This window comes from Megascapheus bottae, chromosome 13 (assembly GCF_031878675.1).
Source record: "Megascapheus bottae isolate mThoBot1 chromosome 13, mThoBot2.hap1, whole genome shotgun sequence".
Lineage (NCBI taxonomy): Eukaryota > Metazoa > Chordata > Mammalia > Rodentia > Geomyidae > Megascapheus > Megascapheus bottae.
In genome coordinates, this window is record NC_143521.1 from 59,075,006 (window position 1) to 59,091,892 (window position 16,887).

A 16,887-nucleotide genomic window follows, 5' to 3' on the forward strand; every position below is an offset into this window, starting at 1 on the left:
ACAAATATTGACAGCACAACTGTTGTAGATTAAGAATACAATTCTGGGGGCTGGGAATTTGGCCTACTGGTAGAGTGCTTGCTTAGCATGCACAAAGACCTGGGTTTGATTCCTCAGTACTACATACATAGAAAAAGCCTGAAGTGGCACTGTGGCTTAAGTGGCAGAACAATAGCCTTGAGAAAGGCCAAGCACAGTGCTCAGGCCCTGAGTTCAAGCCCCAGGACCGGGGTGGGGGGGTGGGGGGCATACAATCATGGAAGTGGCTCAGGGGCTCAAGTTGTAGAGCACTAGCCTTGATCTGAAGAGCTCAGGGGCACCTCTCAGGCCCAGAGATCATGCCTATAATCCTATCTACTCAGAAGGCTGCAATCTGAGGATTGCAGTCCCAGTTCAAAGCCAGCCTGGGCAGAAAAGTCCCCATGAAACTCTTATTTCCAATTACCCACTTAAAAAATGAAGTGATGCTGTGGTTCAAGTGGCATAGCACTAGCCTTGAACACAGAGAGTTAGAGACAGTGCCCAGGACCTGAGTTCAAGCCCCACAACCAATAACAACAACAACAAAGGAATACAACCCACACAATGAGACACAGAAAGTCTGCATTTTACTGTCAAGCATGACAGGAGTCATCAAAATTCCTCTCAATAACCAGCACACGGATGGGGTTCACACACACACATTTTTTTTTTGGGGGGGGGGGTAATCAGTCATGGGACTTTAACTCTGAGCCTAGGTATTGTCCCTAAGCTGTTCAGCTCAAGGCTATCGCTCTACCCCTTGAGCCATAATGCCACTTCCGGTTTTCTGGTGGTTAATTGGAGCTAAGAGTCTCATGGACTTTCCTGTTGCTCTTATGGGCTTTGAACCTTGGGCCTCAGATCTCAGCCTCCTGAGTGGCTAGAATTACAGGCATGAGCCACCAGAGCCCAAAGCCCAGCAAGGTTTACTTCTTAATGCTGCACAAGAGTCAAAACCCTTTCCCAAGGGAAGGGGTGGGGGGAGGGAAATGGGGAAAAAAACATGAGAAGGGGTATCAACATGTGAGATGTACCTACTATATGGCAAATGTAACTGTAATCCTCTATTCATTACAATGGAAAATTAAGAAATGGGGGAAAGGGCCGGGAGTTTGGCCTAGTGGTTAAAGTGCTTGCCTAGCATGCACGAAGACCCAGGTTCGATTCCTCGGTACCACATATATAGAAAAAAGCCAGAAGTGGTGCTGAGGCTCAAGTGGTAGAGCTCTAGCCTTGAGAAAGTCCAAGGACAGTGCTCAGGCCCTGAGCTCAAGCCCAGGACTGGCAAAAAAAAAAAAAAAAAAAAAGAAAGGGGGAAAAATAATAAAACAAAAACACTTTCCCAGGCCATGCGTGGTGGGTCACGCCTGTAATCCTAGCTACTCAGAGGCTGAGAGCTGAGAATCAAGGTTGAAAGCCAACCTGGGCACAAAAGAACCTGAGACTCTTATCTCCAGTTAACCCCTAGAAAACGGGAAGTGGGGCTTGGCTCAAGGGCACAGTGGTAGCCTTGGGCTGAAGAGCTGGGAACCGCACACAGGCAGAGTTCAAGCCCCATGAACCCCCCCAAAGGACAAAACAAACAAACGAAAACAAACAAACACTTATCCAGAGGCCAACAGGCTGTTTACTAGCAGAAATTTCTTTTTTTTTTTCCTTTCTGAATTCAGGATCTGAGTACTCTCCTTGGTTTTCTCAAGGCCAGTGATCTACCACTTGAGCCATAACATCACTTCCAGCTTTTCTATGTATGTGGTACCAAGGAGTGAAGCCCGCGTCTTTGTGCATGCTAGGCAAGCACTCTACCACTAAGCCAAACTCCCAGCCCTAAAAATTATTTTTTCATGGTAAGTGCTAACACAACATGCAAGGGCTCCTAAAGTACAGCCTTCAAGTTCATCCTATTGTATTCTAGAGATTATATTTGTCCATAGCTAACTATTGTGTGGAAACAAGCCACTGGGAAAAGTCTTCTGCTAGTGTCTGGAACTCCCTCCAGTGAACTCACAGGTCACATCTTCAGATGTGCAGAGACCTTCAGGGTCTGAAAGGTACCTAGTGTTTGTTAAGAGTTACAACTGTATCAACACAGACCCTCCCTTTCACTACTGTTCACATAACTAACGGCAAAAAAAGTACTCTAGCAGGCAGAAGACATAAAAAGGTATTCCAGTAATCATGCATGTCCATATAGTTTCTGACAACTACAAGCCGGGGAAAATACATACCCACAATGCCAACCTAAACTCCAGATGCAAACGGGAAAGGCTGCAGAAAGAAGACACAAAGCTTCACAGCATCCAAACTATCAAAGGAAGAAGGAAAGAAAGAAAGAAAGAAATCACCCAAACACCACAAAGCATTTACCAAATTAAACTTCATGTTACCCTTTATAAATAGTACAACAGAAAAAGAGCTGAGAGCTCTGAATGATCACAAAACATTCCCCCTACCACAGACACACTGGTAGTCAAGATACAACTGGCACACACGCCAAAGAAGGGTGACTACACCCAGTGGAGAGAGGCCAGCAGTTACTTTCCATGCCTGAGATCCAACTGTAAACACCTCTATATGCTTTAGGAGTCTGCCTTTTTTTTTCAACACTGAGAATTCAGATTGTAGCTCCCCATATCATTAAAAATTCTCCAAAGGATTGTATTAATGAATATACAGTATATTGGTATATATATAATTTAATCATAATGTACTCATTCTTAGTTTTTAGACATCAGAGTCCAATGTTAGATCATAATATGATTATATTACATGATTATCTTTGTACTTTTAATTTACCCTTGAGAATAACTACAAGGTCTCCAAGTTAATTGTACCAGAGGTGCTATCTTTCCAATTCAGATTACAGTGTTTTTATTTCAATTTTAAGTCTTCTTAAATTAACTGAATTAGTTCCTAAGATTCTGCTGATACGTCATGCTCCCTTTAGCAAGGGCCTCAGGAGAGGATTGCTCATACATCATCTCCTATTTAGAACCAATCTCCTCAAGCCCAACCAAGAAGACTTACTGTGAGTGCCCTAGTAGTTGACGTGATAAGCTCCTGAGACACTGCAGCAATAACTCTTGACAGGTTGTTCTCCATGGTGACATCTGTTATGCTTGGTAGTAAGCTATAACCTCTATACATTCTATAAAGAAAAACACAAGACTTAATATGTACTCTTTTTTTTTTTTGTCAGTTATGGGGCTTGACCTCTAGGCCTGGGGGCTATCCCTGGGCTCTTCAGCTCAAAAATAAGCACTCCACCACTTGAGCCACAGTGCCACTTCTGGTTTTCTGGTGGTTCATTGAAGATGAGAGTTCCAGGAACTTCTGTGCCTGGGCTGACTTTGGACCTTGATCCTCAGATCTCGGCCTCCTGAGTAGCTAGGATTACAGGCTTGAGCCACCAGCGCCCCGCCTTAAAATGCACTCGTAAAGCATATGACTTTTTATTATTATTAAGATTAAACTGTACTTAAAAGTTTAAGACTAGGGGCCAGGAGATTGGCCCCCAAAGTAGTAGAGTACTTGCCTAGTATGCATGAGAACCTGGGTTCAATTCCTTGGTACGATATACATAGAAAAAGCCAAAAGTAGTGCTGCAGCTCAAGTGGTAGAACTCTAGCCTTGAGAAAGCTTAAGGACAGTGTTGAGGCCCTGAGTTCAAGTCCAGGGACTGACAAAAAAAATAGTTTAAGACTGTAAAAGCCAGGCACTGGTGGCTCAACATCTATAATCCTAGCTACTCAGGCGGACTGCAGTCCAAAACCTGCTTGAACAGAAAAGTCCCCATGAACCTCTCATCTGTAAGTAACTACTCAAAAAGTAGCACTGTGGCTCAAGTGGTAGAGGGCTAGTCATGCCCAGGCCCTGCAGTCAAGCCCCACAACCAACCCAAGAAAGTTTAAGATGGAAGGTCAGAAAGGTAAAGCAGTCTTGACTTTTGATTTAAAGAGGATGGAAATAGGGTTGGGGATTTGTTCAGTGGTGAAGTATTTGCCTAACATGCAAAAAACCATAAGATCGCCAGCACAGCAAAGAAAAAGGAGAGGGGGAAAGAGGGCAAGAAAGTGGGGAGAGGAGGAGGGAGAGGAGGAAAGGAGGGAGGGAGAGAGAGAGAGAGAGAGATAGAGAGAGGGAGGGAGGGAGGGAGGGAGGGAGGAGAGGGAGAGGGAAACAGAGAGGAGGAAGAGAAAAGCAGGCACAGAGGTAAGTTTGGTCATCATTTGGAGTACAGGCTATCCCTCTTCTTCCACCAGGTGCCTCCCCCACTTGCACTGCAGCTCTGGGGCCACATCCTCTTTAAACCAGTGCAACCTCTCTTTGGTCAGAGCATCCAGAGTCTCTACTACTGAAGTCCCAAGGCACTTCTTCCACATTCCATTTGTGCCCCCCTGTCTACCTCTACGTTAGAATCTAGCTCTGAGTGGTTTAAATCTAGCTCTAGTGGTTTAAATCTGACTCACTTTTGTGTTGCTCAGTGCTCTGTCCAGATAAACTCAGCAACAAAACTAAGGAGAATCTGGTTTATCTTTCCACTTAGATTCTAAAAGAGTAGAATTCAGTGAGAAACATGGCAGAAACTATTGGTTAAACATGCCTACTCTACAGCACCTAAGTAAATACAGCTGACTGTCAAGAAGTCATATGTCGGGCCGGGAGTCTGGCCTAGTGGTTAAAGTGCTTGCCTAGCATGAGCGAAGACCTGGGTTCGATTCCTTGGTACCACATACATATAAAAAAGCTGGAAGTGGTGCTGAGGCTCAAGTGGTAGAGCTCTAGCCTTGAGAAAGTCCAAGGACAGTGCTCAGGCCCTGAGCTCAAGCCCAGAACTGGCAAAAAAAAAAAAAAAAAGAAGCCATATGTCAAAAAGAACCAAGGCAAAAAGAACTAGATGCTTGGTTCAAGCAGCAGAGCACCTGTCCAGAGGCACCAGTGCATTTCACTGAGTTAGGCATGTCCCCACAGGCTACACTCTCCATTAGTCTACCCCACCTAAGCACTGCCAGGCACGCTCTTCACAGAGCTGAACTCTCAGAAGGGACACTAACGCAGTGTGAATTTTCAAATGGACAAATGTTCAGATGGACATTCCCACACAAAAATGAGGATGTCGGGCCAGGAGTTTGGCTAGTGGTAGGGTGCTTGCCTAGCATTCACGAAGATCTGACCTCAATTTCTCTGTACCACATACATAGAAAAAAGCCAGAAGTGGTGCTGAGGCTCAAGTGGTAGAGCTCTAGCCTTGAGAAAGTCCAAGGACAGTGCTCAAGCCCTGAGCTCAAGCCCAGGACTGGCAAAAAAAAAAAAGAAGAAGCTGTCATTACTCAAGACCAATCACGTCATTCATCGGATGCAGCAGTGCAGAATGACAACACCAGATGCAGATAGATAGCCGTTCACAGGAAGATGAGCCACACTACCCAGAGCAAAAGCCTGTGTTTTCAGAAAGGAGAAAGCAGGCCTCAGAAGAAGCTGGGGCAGCTGGGCAGAGTACCTGGTAATGGTGCTGGCAGAGAAGTGCGACGGAGGCTGTGTCTCATGCATGAGCAGCTTCAGGTAAACATTGCTTTGATCTCTTGCCACAGCCACCACGGGATCAGCCTGTCCTTGGTCACACTTATAAAACAGCTTTGGAACCAGCCTACCATGAAAGCAAGGCTGAGTTACTCAGGAAGCACGTGAGACTCACCCATGCTCACAACCCTTCCCCCGGCAGCTGGCTACCGTCCAGCCTTTCCATGACCTCCAGGCTGCTGATTTTTATTCCTTTCCTAGTGTTACTCTCTACATTTCAAAATGCTGACAGTGAAAACATTATGTTTACAGTACAAGGTTAGTACTTTGTTTTTCTAATTATCATTTTAAATTCTTTTTTTTTTTTTTTGCCAGTCCTGGGGACTGAACTCCAGGCCTGAGCACTGTCCTTGGGATTTCCTCAAGGTTAGTGCTCTACCACTTGAGCCGAAGCACCAGTTCTGGCTTTTCTACATATGTGGTATCAAGGAATCGAAGCTGGGTCTTTGTGCATGCTAGGCAAGCGCTCTACCACCAGGCCAAATTCCTGGCCCCGAAATTATCATTTTGAATTCTTCTAGCAATATTTTTTATGGTGAAGAATAGAATGGCTGAAAATACCTTACTAATGTGGCTGCAGCAACATGTCGCACCCTGGGGTCTTCATCCCCGAGCAGATAGATGACCACGTTATTGAGCACTCGTTCCTGCAGCTTTAAAAGCTTTAGAGAGGCAGATGTAAAGATCAACATCATCTCTCTACCCGACCACATTGGAGGGGAAATATCATAGAAAGTTAGTGAGGAAAAGCCTAAGATTACTAGTCCTATGTCGACACCGAACAGTCACAACTGTCATCACGACCGCAAACTGTGTCTGTCACACAAAGACACCCTGGGAAGGGCCCAGGAACTCTGGGTTCCTGGAAGGGAGGGCTCAGGCTCCAGAGCAAAACGCTTACCCCTGTGTGGTGATGAGCCCCTCTGTGCAAGCTTTCCGCTTTTGCCTCCAAAAAGCTCACCAGCCTAACAAAAGAACATATTCAACAATGAAGTCCTTCAGTCACTCAGCAAAGCCCTCAGTGCCACCCTGTAGCTCAGACATGAACATTAAGGCTGTTCACCCAGCTTTCCTCTGGCAGCCACGCCTTGAAATGACAGATCTAAAACTGGACTTACATTCCTTCCACAGTTTCAGACTCACTATGGTGGAGCTTGGTAAACGGTTTTTCATCAAAATACACATCTTCTATGTCAAGGACTCCAATCCTGCCCGAAAACTGAGCTCAAAGGCCTCCTGCACACTACCCCACCTACCAGCGTGCCAAGCACCTTGCTCCACACCCCTCACTGCAGGACAACAGCAAGATCTGCCCCGAAGATAGAACAGAAATAACCCACAGGGCTTATCGTGGCTTTAAGTTTATTTATTTTGCGCCAGTCCTAGGGCTTGAGCTCAGGGCCTGAGCCCTGTCCTTGGACTTTCTCAAGGCTAGAGCTCTACCACTTGAGCAACAGCACTACTTCCAGCTTTTTTCTATGTATGTGGTGCCGAGGAATCAAACCTGGGTCTTCGTGCATGCTAAGTGAGCACGCTACCACTAGGCCAAACTCCTGGCCTGTGGCTTTAAAATCAAATAAAGGAACAAAAACCCCACTGGAGGACTGGGAATGTTGCTCAGTGATAGAGAAGCCCTGGATTCCATCCTGAGTACCTCAAAGCAAAAAAATAAAAATAAGAAAACACCACTTGGATTACAGAGGTATGTGATTTCCCTTTTTAGGGACTTTTCTGAAAGAAAGCACCTCAAGCAAGCCTACTCTGAGAAAATTAAAGTTAAAACAAAACATGTTATTTTTTAATTGTAAAAAAATACAAATCAGTTGACTCCTTTAAGTTCAGAAATACAATGATAGTACATCATAAACAAGCAGAATTGATTTTTTTTTAATCTACATTTTTTTTTTTAAAGCTTAAGACAAAGGTGGAAAAAAATGCAGAGCTCTGGGCCAGGAGTTTGGCCTAGTGGTAGAGTGCTTGCCTAGCATGGATGAAGCCCTGGGTTTGATTCCTTTGTACCACATACACAGAAAAGGTGGACGTGGTGCTGTGGTTCAAGTAGTAGAGTAGTAACCTTGAGGTAAGCCCAAGGACAGTGACCAGGCACTGACTGCCAAAAATAAATAAATAAATAAATAAATAAAATCCAGAGCTCATTTTACATGTGCCTAGAAAATCCAATAACTCAAGACTACTAAAAAACCCTATGCCTCATTTAAAATGTCCAACCACAGGGCAAAGTTCAACAAAAGGCTACTGTAGAGAACACAAATCACTGTCCTCTGCCTCAACTATTGAGGTTTCTGATGACAAAAATCATCCCAGTCGTTTGCATCACAATCTGAACGTCTGAATTTGAACTGGATTCACTTACCTGAAGTCGATCTCAGCAAGCGTTTCCAATAGCTCTGTCCTCACCAGCCAATAGGAGCTATTCCTCAGAGACAGCACATCGATAAGCAACTGCAGTCCCAGGTCACTGTAACTGCTGCTGCAGAGACTCATGACACAGTGCTGGAAACGCAGGTGAGCAGGTTGGCCCATGCACAGCCTCGTTGTAGCAATCCTAGACGCTCTTAGAACAGCCTTTTTTTTTTTTCCCTGTCTTTGCCAGTCCTAGGGCTTGAACTCAGGGATTAGGCATTGTCCTCCAGCTTTCTCAAGGCTAGTGCTCTACCACTTGAGCCACAGCACCACTTCCAGCTTTTTCTGTGTATGAGGTACTGAGGAGTCAAACCCAGGGATTCATGCATGCTAGGCAAACACTCTACTACTAGGCTATTCCCAGCCATCTTTTTATTGGCCAGTCTTGGGGCTTGAACTCAGGGTCTGGGCACTGTTCCTAAGCTTCTTTTGCTCAAGGCTAGTGTTCTACCACTTGAGCCACAGCACCACTTCCAGCTTTTTCTGTGTATGCGGCACTGAGGAATGGAATCCAGGGCTTCACAAACGTCAGGCAAGAACTCGACCACTAAGCAGCATTCCCAGCCCCTGGAACAGCACCTGCACCTCTTGTGTAGTACCACTATTGTTGTTTGGTGGTACTGGAACTTGAGCTCACTGTCTTGGCGCTGTCCCTGAGCTTCTTTTGCTCAAGGCTAGCACTCTACCACTTGAGCCACATGCCACTTCTGGATTTTTTATGATTAATTGGAGAAGAAAGTCTCAAACTTTCCTGTCTTGACTAGCTTTGAACCACAATCCTCAGAGCTGAGTAGCTAGGATTACAAGTGGTTTTTAAATTTCAAGATGGGATATTCATAGTATATACTTTATTTCACTAAAATCAAGAAATTGGGATAACTTTGTCCAAAAAAAGTAATGTATTCATTACTACATTACCTAACTTACAAAATGGTAACCCCTCTGTACAACACCCTAATGATAACAATACAATTATATTTTAAAATAAAACTACAAGATAAGAAGTAGGGTGAAACATCCAGGCACTGATAGCGCACACCTGTAATCCTACTCGGGGCTGAGCTCTGAGGATTAAAGTTTAAATTCAGTCCACACTGGAAAGTCTGTGAGACTCTTATTTCCAGTCAACCACCAAAACTCTGAAAGTGAAGCTGTGGTTCAAATGTAGAGTGCTACTCTTCAGCAAAAAAAACCTAAGGGACAGCACTCAGGCATGAGTTCAAGCCCCAGTATCAGTATCTTTCTGACTCTGACTCTGTTTCTCTCTCTCTCTCTCTCTCTCTCTCTCTCTCTTTCTCCTTCCCTCCCTCCCTCCCTCTCCCTCTCTCTCCCTCTCTCTTTCCCTCCCTCTCTCACCCTCTCTCTCTCCTCTCTCTCTCTCTCTCTCTCTCTCTCTCTCTCTCTCTCTCTCTCTCTTTCCCTCCCTCTCTCTTTCCCTCTCTCACTCCCTCCCTCTCTCAAACACACACACAGAGCATAATCCCTATGGCTCAATTTATTCAATATTCTATGTATTGGCTTAATACAGTTTTTTTTTGTTATCTAACAGATTTTACATTTAATAACAGCATGCTGTAATTCTAAACATACCATTTAGCAGAAAGGTATTTCAAAAATATTTCAAGATTTTTTGTGTGTGTGTGTGCCAATCTTGGGGCTTGAACTCAGGGCCTGAGGCACTGTCCTTGGTCACTTTTTGCTCAAGGCTACTGTTCTGCCACTTGATCCACAGCGCCACTTCCAGCTTCTTCTGAGTATGTGGTATGGAGGAAATAAACTCAGGGCTTTATGTATGCTAGCTGAGCACATTACCACTAGGCTACGCTCCCAGCCCTCAAAGAATTTTTAAACATTTATTTAAGCTTTAATAGCTTCTAAATAGAACTGGCATACACAGATGCCAGTGTTTGGTCTTAGAAGATGAAGAAATACTTCTTCTTACACTCTAATTGTAACAGTAACAATGGGGTAAACTCCACTGATTAAAGAAAGTTACAGAAGAAGTGGCACTCACCCTCACAGCTGTACAGGCCAACTTGCAGGTAACGGAAGACTCATCCTTCAAAGTTTTCCTCAGCAACGGAATGCAGTCTGCCAAAGAAAACCTATTTCCTGACCAGGAGAATAGGAACGAACATTTTCATGGAAATGTCAACAATGGAAGACTTCCAGAAAAGGCGACCCTGAAAGCGTGCGTTACCTGTCAGGACGCGGACAGTGCCCAGCCAGTCCCCCACATGGAAGCGGGACCGGCTGAGGATGGAGCAGGTGAGTGTCCCACAGAGAATGGCAGTGGCTCCTCTGACCTGGGGGTCTCCATGATGGATGTAGTTCAAGATGTCTGAGACATACTGCTCCTCTGTGGAAACATGATTCTCAGTCATCCCACCATCAACGTTCTACTTCAAACGTTTAATTCTCAGAAGGTAGAAAAATTAGCATTCCAAATATGTAAGTGACTGGACTGGAAAAAAAAAATGGTTGGGCTGGGAGTTTGGCCTAGAGGTAGAGTGCTTGCCTAGCATGCATGAAGCCCTGGGTTCAGTTCCTTGGTACCACATGCATAGAAAAAGCCAGACATGGTGCTGTATCTCAAGAGGTAGAGCATTAGCCTTGAGAAAGCCCAGCAGTGAGTTCAAGGCCCAGGACTGGCAAGGGGAAAAAAAATGTTATGGGGTTTAAGAGTTCTGGGTTCAACTTATCACTGATTTCTCAAGACAAATGCTTTGTGGGACTGTAAATCCAGGCTGCCAGGCAATAATCCAAATCCCCAAAATTTTATTTTAAAATAAAGATGGGAGAACCTCAACTCACTACTTGCTTACTTAACAATTTTAAAGTACCATTTTACTCGCTTATGCAAGAGAAAGAACGCAAAAAATAGTTTCTACTCCACCATGACATTGAGGCCTGCAGTGCTTAGCTCCACTGACGTCTGACCAGCTGAGAAGAAAGGACAGCACAGGCTCATGTGTAGTGTGCGTGTGCGTGTGTGTGTGTGTGTGTGTGTGTGTGTGTGTGTGTGTCACTCTGTGGTTCCCAGACTTTTACTTTGTGTTTTGTGTGTTTCACCTATAAACACAGCATTTAGAGGGGACCATAAAACTAAGAAGAGTACCACCGATATGTCCATGGACAGCTACAACACAGTCCAAATGACAAAAATCAACTCAAAATGCTTCTTGCACTAAATCTAAAATCAAATCCAATACAATTTGCGATCAGTCTCCTTTAAGCAAGACTTAGATGTGAAAGACAGAGGAATCTTTGAGCATACCAGGGTACTCCGCGGGATCCAGGGGCACTTTATAAAGTTTGCTGAAAAAAGACTCTGGATGCAGGGCCACGGCTGCTCCAACACAGCTGAGGGCCAGGGCTTTGACACTGACCCTCACGTCTCGGTCTGGAACCAGCACTGCAAGGAAATCACCCAAGTCAACTTAGCCTTGACCGACAAACAAAGCTAGATTCTATTCACCGCTTGTCTCTACAATTTCCCACCTTCTCCCCTCCATCAGGGCGAGCAAAGCTACACTAATAATGAAGCGAAAACTGAACTCCAAATTGCCCTCTGAGATCTCCAACATCTCTTCAACTCTGCACTGCCTTCCTGTGCTTACCATTCTTTTCCCCTGTTAACAAAAATGATGCAGATAAAAGGCGAACACAGTGGACCAGAGGAGCAGAATCATCATCGGTAGAATGTCCTATATCACCTTTGATTCGGCAGGGCTAGAACAGAGAAGGAGATGCTTGTTTGTCTTTGAATTGAAGAACTCATAAATACAGACCTGTAATCCCAGGTCCTCATAGGTCCTGGCCTGGACAAAGGAACAAAATCCTACCTCAACAAAGATGGAGGTCTGGCTCAAGGGTTGTACACTTGCCTAGTAAGTGCCAAGGCTTCAAGTTCAAATGAATACCAGCAAAATAAAAGGGGACAGGCTCAGCACACAAGAAATGAGCCAAGGCTATGTATTTAGTAACGGCTTCTCAAGTAGGTTTTCACAGGACAAGCTGAAAATACTTAGGACAAAGGAGAAACTCACAGAAGCCTAAAGGTTAGAGAAATAGGAAAGAAGTTAAAAAAATGCAGTTGTGACTGGTGCAATTAAACTATAAAATACATTCCTTGTCTCCAAGGAATTTAAAAACAACTGGGAAGACAGTACAATTGCATGACAAAGACAAATGATATAAAGAGATATTTTAAACAGTTCGGTATATGCAAGAAATCAGGCAAGGCAAAGCTCAGTGCAGGCCAGACCTGCTGGGGAGGATTTTTAAAGGCGGCAGAAGTCAGCATCTTTAACTATCTGGGTAGAATTCCTAGAGATGGAAGAATAGGAGAGTGGCAAGTGCTTGGGAGGGAGGGAGGAAAAGCCAGCACTGAACTGCAGTACCCAGGGGCAACAGAAGCCAGGGGGCTTTCAACAGGCATCAGACGCACCACAGGCCGTAGAACTCACCTTGTTTTCTGGATCACTGGGTTCAGAGACTTCATCTCGCGATACAAATTTATCTACACTGCTGTCAGAAAGCTGCCTGCTGTGACCCATGTTTTCCAATAACTGTGCCTTCTGAAGTGCTTTAAAAAGAGAAAATAAGGTTAAGTGATGAGTGCATATTTCCCAAAAGATAACATAAAAATACAGGATTGGATCGAATATAGCCATACATAAATCAGTCACTTTCATCTGCTAGTTGCAACTCACAAAACCAAGAATGGAATGGTTTCTCCTTGGACGTGAAGATGAGACTAAGACGTCCTGGGGTGAGAAGGACATGGACCATCTGAAGGCCCCTTACCCAGCGAAGAGTTTCTGAAAGCACTGGACTCCCCGCCAGGAAGAATGCACGCAGCTCCCTCGTCCTCCTCCTGTGGCGGGCCAAGCTGCATGCCGGGATACTGGCCGTCGGCACCATCTAACACCTACCACAAGTGAGGCAGCTGTGAGCACCGGAAGTGTGATCGCCAGGAACTACCCGAGGGACAAGGCAGACACCCAGGGCTTGTTACATGTACAGGAGACAACGAGCCTTGCTTCAGCACACTTGGGGCATGTGTGCAAACGCCTAAGAGCTGATTACCACGTTCCACAACTGCAACGTGAAAAGATCTTACAGCTCTAAGAATTCTAAAGAAAGCTCAGTCTAGAAATGGGCGTTGTAATGGGCACCTGTAATTCAGCACGCAGGAGGAACGTGATTTCAAGACCAGCCTGGTCTAACAACAGACAAAAATACAAAATAATGTTGTCTTTGTGAACAAATTTTATCATAAATTAGAAATGAAGACAAACAAAAAAACCAAACCCTAGGGGCCAGGAGCACAGCTCCTGAAGAATATTTAATTATTTAACTAGGACCTAAGAAGGTCTTAAAGAAAGTTAAATGTCGCCAACAATCTTAGACTGAGATCAGGAGGGATGCAGTTAGAGGCAGCCCAGGTAGAAAATCTCACAAGACCCTTCCTCAACTCATGTGTCTTTCATCCCATGCTATGTGAGAAGCTGAGACTGGGAGACCATGGTGGTTCCAGGTGGGCCCAAGGAAAATGCCCGTGAGAATCCACACCCACGGAGAGTGTGGTCATGGCCCACACCTATGTGCCCAGCAATTATGGGGAGGTGCAGGGTTCTCTCACCCAGGAAGGCAGAGAGACCTGACATCAAAAACAATGAACGCAAAACAAGACTAGAAGCATGTCTCAAGTGGTAAAGCTCTTCTCTGACAATTGTGAGACCCTGAGTTCAAAAGTTCAAACCCTAGTACTATCAAAAAAAAAAAGTCAAGTATACTTCGTAAATATAACAAACCTTATTTTTTACTGCCATAAGCAATGCAGAAAAACAATAAGCTGCTTCCTTCAGGTATGAACCAGGGTCAAACTCTGTCAATCATTTGAGATGGCAGCCAGGCGCTGGTGGCTCACACCTGTAATCCAAGCTACGCAGGCAACTGAGATCTGAAGATCACAGTTCAAAGCCAGCCCAGGCAGGAAAGCTGGTGAGACCCTTACATCCAATTAACTACCCCAAAAAAGCCAGAAGTGGAGCGAAGACTCAAGTGGGTAGAGTGCCACCATTAAAAAAGCTCAGGGACAATATTCAGGCCCTGAATTCAAGGTCCAGGATCAGCACACACACAGAAACTTTTTTTCAATAAAAACTGCCGATTTTTTTTTTATTATTATTATACTGGTATTGGTAGATAGCATGAGAAAAATGAGCCCCTCGTGGGCCTCGGAGATGAGGACGGGAAGATAGCCTGTCCCCCACAGAAAGAGGCCACGTCTGTCTACTCACGATTTCAGCACTGTCCGAAGGTGTCACAGCTGAGTCCGGCCCTTCAGTGGTGGTCTGGGAGCTGTCACTGATGGGTGAGGAGGCCTGGGTTCCATCATTCAGGTCCAGGGCAGGGTCAGATGGCACCGCGCTAATCTGGCTGGAGCTGTGGCTCAGGATGTCCTCCTCGTCCCCATCGGTGGCAGCACTAGTCAAGTCACAGCCAGAGAGGTCCACAGAGTCTGCCTGCAGCGTGTGCTGCGACCGAGGCTGTTCCGTGATGATGTCCTGGCCCGCAGACCCAGGAGTCGAGACCCCAGAAGAGGCAGCCAGCTCTCCACCAACCTCACCCTTCACGGAGGCTAAACACAGAGAAATGCCTCTGTCAAACGGCTGGTGGAAACATCCACCAGGGAACCAAGATGTGCAAAACAAAAATTAAAATGGCATTTTAGACAATTGCCTTATGAAAATTTACCCTTTAAAATGTTACACATAGTATCAAGGATCAAAGTTCAAGTTTGTAAGCAGCAACTCCAACCTGACTAGACAAACACACGGGATGAGGACAACCTGAAAACCACCTCAGCTGTGGGGGGGAGACGACATGCCTTCTTCCCGCTCAAGGATTAAGGCAAACTACATTTTCAGGTTCCGTTTTCGATTTCTCATTTAAGACAATAAACTTTACATAAAAAGAAAATTACAACAGGGCTAGGAGTTTGGCCTAGTGGTAGAGTGCTTGCCTAGCATGCATGAAGACCTGGGTTTGACTCCTCAGTATCACATACATAGAAAAAAGCCGGAAGTGGTGCTGAGGCTCAAGTGGTAGAGCTCTAGCCTTGAGAAAGTCTAAGGACAGTGCTCAGGCCCTGAGCTCAAGCCCAGGACTGGCAAAAAAAAATAAATAAAAGATAAAAAAAAAGAAAATTACATCTGCCTAGAGGCAGCAGTCACTCTAGGGGCAACTGGGTCATGAATTTTACACATAGATGTAAATTTTTGTTAGCTTTTTCATTTGTGTAATCAAAAAATATACTTTTATTTCATTAAATAAATAAGTAAAAAAACTGCCACTGGTATTAGATTTCTTTTCCCCAAAAATACCTGGTTTTCATTGACCTAAAAACATTATTTTGGGTAGGATTACACAAGTAAAACTATCTACATTAAGTCCATCGCTGCTCAAACAGATTTAGGCTCAGGGAGGTAAAGTAGCTTTAAAATATCCTAGAAGAAGAACACCTAGTCATCCGCCCTTCAGAGGAAACACAGTAGGAGCAGCTGAAGTACCCGCTACTTGGGCAGGCTGGCACAATCTACTTGCTGAGGTACCAGGGGAGGACCGAGGTGGTGGGCAGCAGACCTGTAAACCCCAACACCAGCCATTCATTAGCAAAAACTACCTGCAAAAGCTGAGCTGCTGACGTCAGACCTCGATTCTGAGTCATCTTCCAAGGCTTCTTCTTCTCCTAACAGTATTTTGCCTAGTAAATAATGCAGCAATATAAAAACTCTGCTAAAAATAAGAACTTTGAGAAATGAATAAATGGATGGTAAGCTGAAAATTCTAAGCATTTTCCTTTACTTTCATAGTTTATTATCATATATATTTTATATCTCCAGCATGATAAACACAAAGAATGATAAAATATAATGTTCAGAATACTATAAAAATCAATAAACCCAAAAGGAAAAAAAATAAAAAGCAGTGGTTCTCAAGCTGTAATACAAAATACTTTAATAGCTGATTTTATTGCTGTTTCTGTTAAATAATTTATACTACCATTTAACCTTAAAATAAATGGCAAACCTTGGCTGAAGAGATCCTTAGTCCTTAGAATATCTATGTACTCCAATAGTACATCAGAATTTATATATAAAACTTTCATAGGGACTGGGAGTTTGGCCTAGTGATAGAGTGCTTGCTTGGCATGCACAAGGACTCGGGTTCGATTCCTTGGTAAAGGAATACATAGAAAAGAGCTGGAAGTGGTGCTGAGGTTCAGGTAGTAGAATGCTAGCCTTGAGGAAAAAGCCCAGGGACAATGCTCAGGCCCTGAGTTCAAAGGCCCCAGACTGGCACAAAAAAAAAAAAAAACTTTCATATATAACTAAGTTGTGCTTCCTTTATTATCCTTTCATTTTCTAGACTCGTCAAGAATTAGCTGACCTCAATCACTATATAATCGGAGGGTATTAAATATTTAAAGGTCCAAAATTCAGGTGGGAGTGAGTGTAGCAGGCTTGAATGCAAGGCCCCTCAACGCTCGCTTAGCTCTTTTACTCAGCTGGAACCACTTGAGGCACAGTTACATTTCCGGCTTTCTTGATGGTTGACTGGAAATTCAAATCTCCCAGATTTGTCTTCCTGAGCCAGATTCAAACCATGATTCTTAGATCTCAGGTTCCTGAGACCTGAGCATTGGCCTAAAAGTCCACTTTACAGTTGATATCCAATGAGTAATAAAAAAAGTTTTAATATAGTTTGAGCTCATTAAATTATTATAGCTACAGTACCAATCGACATGATGAAATGACATGGCCATGGTTAATCGTGTGTGTGTGTGTGTGT

General features: G+C 44.3%; 1 protein-coding gene across 1 annotated transcript in view; it reads right to left on the reverse strand.

Annotated features, from left to right (window-relative positions):
* Htt (huntingtin) overlaps positions 1–16,887 on the reverse strand; it is a 111,560-nt gene that overhangs the window by 58,081 nt on the left and 36,592 nt on the right. Inside the window, exons 11-24 of the mRNA XM_090343888.1 lie at positions 15,719–15,799; positions 14,334–14,674; positions 12,835–12,958; positions 12,495–12,613; positions 11,646–11,757; positions 11,303–11,440; positions 10,226–10,384; positions 10,040–10,137; positions 7,976–8,115; positions 6,503–6,566; positions 6,163–6,263; positions 5,522–5,668; positions 3,049–3,169; positions 2,250–2,326 (exon numbers count right to left, since the gene is read on the reverse strand). Of these exons, the coding sequence (XP_090200014.1) occupies positions 2,250–2,326; positions 3,049–3,169; positions 5,522–5,668; positions 6,163–6,263; positions 6,503–6,566; positions 7,976–8,115; positions 10,040–10,137; positions 10,226–10,384; positions 11,303–11,440; positions 11,646–11,757; positions 12,495–12,613; positions 12,835–12,958; positions 14,334–14,674; positions 15,719–15,799 (1,822 nt within the window). The remainder of the gene's footprint in view (positions 1–2,249; positions 2,327–3,048; positions 3,170–5,521; positions 5,669–6,162; positions 6,264–6,502; positions 6,567–7,975; positions 8,116–10,039; positions 10,138–10,225; positions 10,385–11,302; positions 11,441–11,645; positions 11,758–12,494; positions 12,614–12,834; positions 12,959–14,333; positions 14,675–15,718; positions 15,800–16,887) is intronic.